The sequence below is a fragment of the Penaeus vannamei genome, chromosome 23 (assembly GCF_042767895.1).
Source record: "Penaeus vannamei isolate JL-2024 chromosome 23, ASM4276789v1, whole genome shotgun sequence".
In the NCBI taxonomy this organism is placed as follows: Eukaryota; Metazoa; Arthropoda; class Malacostraca; order Decapoda; family Penaeidae; genus Penaeus; species Penaeus vannamei.
In genome coordinates this window covers 18426567-18429066 of record NC_091571.1, presented here as the reverse complement: position 1 = coordinate 18429066, position 2500 = coordinate 18426567, and the positions used below count along the sequence as shown (strand labels likewise).

The 2500-nt window shown below is 41.8% G+C and overlaps 2 protein-coding genes across 2 annotated transcripts in view; one reads left to right on the top strand and one right to left on the bottom strand.

The window, feature by feature from the left end:
• Nucleotides 1–2500, bottom strand: part of LOC138865943 (uncharacterized) — a 407473-nt gene that overhangs the window by 294043 nt on the left and 110930 nt on the right. The window lies entirely within an intron of this gene.
• The window catches only part of LOC113805498 (uncharacterized), a 4325-nt gene that overhangs the window by 368 nt on the left and 1457 nt on the right, over nt 1–2500 (top strand). The window contains exons 1-2 of the mRNA XM_070137561.1: nt 1–939; nt 972–2500. The exon at nt 1–939 is cut by the window's left edge and continues 368 nt beyond it; the exon at nt 972–2500 is cut by the window's right edge and continues 299 nt beyond it. Coding sequence (XP_069993662.1) covers nt 1–939; nt 972–2500 — 2468 coding nt within the window. The remainder of the gene's footprint in view (nt 940–971) is intronic.

Below are 2500 nucleotides of genomic sequence, written 5' to 3'. Positions count from 1 at the left end.
GTTTGTCCCAAATTTTGATGAATCTGACCCAGAGGAATTTTTCGGGCAGTTTGAGCACGTGGCAAGCACTTTGAAATGGCCACGTGACTACTGGCCCATACTCGTTCAGTCGAGTCTGAAAGGAAAGGGGCGCTCTGTCTATCTCTCTCTGGCTGGATCACATCAGTCCGACTATGACACCATGAAGGATGCAATTCTTAAAGCGTATCAGCTAAGTGCTGAGTATTATAGAAACCGTTTTCGAAATTGTATTAAAGAACAGAACCAGTCATTTGTAGAGTATATGCATAAAATTTCTAAACTGCAAACTCGTTGGTTATCTGCAAGTAACGTCAATGATTATAATAAATTAAAGGAACTTGTGTTGTTGGAACAATTCATAAGGGGAGTGTCGCCAGAAATTCGCATGTACCTGCTGGAGCGCGAAGTCAGTACAGTTGAGAGAGCAGCTTTGTTAGCTGAGAATTTTAACTTGATTTCTAAAAGTAAAGTAAATGTAAGTAAATGCTCTCACCCCTCCGCATTCGCTCCGTCTGTGGATGGTAAGTCTGTTGGGCAGAATAGCTTGAATTCTGACTTTGTGGCAAAGAAAAGTGGCTATGGTAAAGGGACGGGTTCTGGATGGTCGTCTGGATGTTTTTACTGTAAGAAACCCGACCATATTAAGGCAAATTGCCCTAAATTGATGAGGAAGGGACAAGTGTCAGAGCCTAAACCTGTAGCTAATTACACCTTTGTATCAACAGACAATGTCCAGGATCTGTCGCAGCGTACCTCGAGCGATCATGATTCATTTCAGCCTTTCATCTTCTCTGGTTCCGTGGCCTTAGATGAAGCTAGTCCTTCTGTTCCCGTGTCTGTATTTCGTGACACTGGTGCTTCACATAGTGTCGTTTTGAAGGAGGCAGTTCCTTTTCTGGAGGATGCATTCACTGGGAAGTATGTGGTAGTGGAAGGCTATCTGATAGAAGTGTTGGTCAGAATGAGCTTGGTCTTGAATGTCTATTTGGTGATGAAGCTGCTGTTGAGGTAAATAATGAAGCTGTTGTTGAGGTAAATGATGAAGCTGCTGTTGAGGTAAATGATGAAGCTGCTGTTGAGGTAAATGATGAAGCTGCTGTTGAGGTAAATGATGAAGCTGTTATTGAGGGATCTGACGATATTGGGGAAGTAATTAACGTTGATGAGGTTTCTATAACCAGTAGAATGCTAATTGAGGCCCAGAAATCTGATGAATCTCTAAGGTCACTACGTAATACAGCCGTGTCAAAATCAGAGGTTCAGTCATTGCCATCAGGGTATTATCTAAATTCAGGGATATTGATGAGGAAATATAGACCACCTGAAGTACCGGCAACCGATTCGTGGCACGAAGTTTTTCAAGTGGTGGTACCAACTTGTTATCGACCTAAAGTTATTAGTTTGGCTCACGATTTGGGTGGAGGGCACTTGGGTATCAAGAAGACACTCGATAAAGTCCTCAGATATTTTTATTGGCCAGGTGTTACGTCAGATGTAACGAGATATTGTCGAACTTGTGATATTTGTCAAAGGGTTGGTAAACCTAACCAAGTTATCCCACCTGCACCTCTTAAGCCTATCCCTGCATTTGAGGAACCTTTCTCAAGGGTAATCATTGATTGCGTTGGACCTCTTCCCAGAACAAAGAGCGGAAATAGGTTTTTACTTACCCTCATGTGTGCCAGTACTAGGTACCCCGAGGCAATTCCTTTGAAACGAGCTACATCTCGTACTATCGTCCCAGTCTTGATCAAATTTTTTACACAGTATGGTATGCCACGTGTATTGCAGTCCGATCAGGGAAGCAATTTTTGGTCAGTAATGTTTCAGGAAGTAATGAAATTGTTACACGTTAAGCAGTATAGTGCCACAGCTTATCGGCCACAGACGCAAGGTGCCCTTGAAAGGTACCATCAAACACTTAAGACTATGCTCACGAAATATTGTCATGAAACGGGCAGTGAATGGGATCTAGGAGTGCCTTTAATGTTGTATGCCATAAGATGTACTAAGCAGGAGAGTCTCGGGTTCTCACCATATGAATTGTTATTTGGGAGAGACATCCGCGGACCCATAAAATTATTGTATGAAAGCTGGATAGGTATTGAAAATTCAGGGTCTCTAAGTGATTATGTGGTAAAAATGAAGACCAGATTGCAACATCTTCAAGAATTTTCTCATAAGAATTTAGAAAGAGCACAGTGCTCAATGAAAGGAACATATGATAGAAATGCAATTGAACGAGAATTTGGTATTGGGGAAAAAGTGCTATTGTTTTTACCTGTTAGAAAACAACCATTAACTGCAAAATATCAGGGACCTTTCAAAGTACTGGAGAAAATTAATGACATTAATTATGTAATTGCTACTCCGGGTCGCAGGAAAAAGAAAAAGGTGGTTCACATCAATCTCCTTAAGAAATACCACCCACGTAGACCGGAAGCTGCCAGTGCCTTGTGTGCGATCTTTGTTCCTGAAG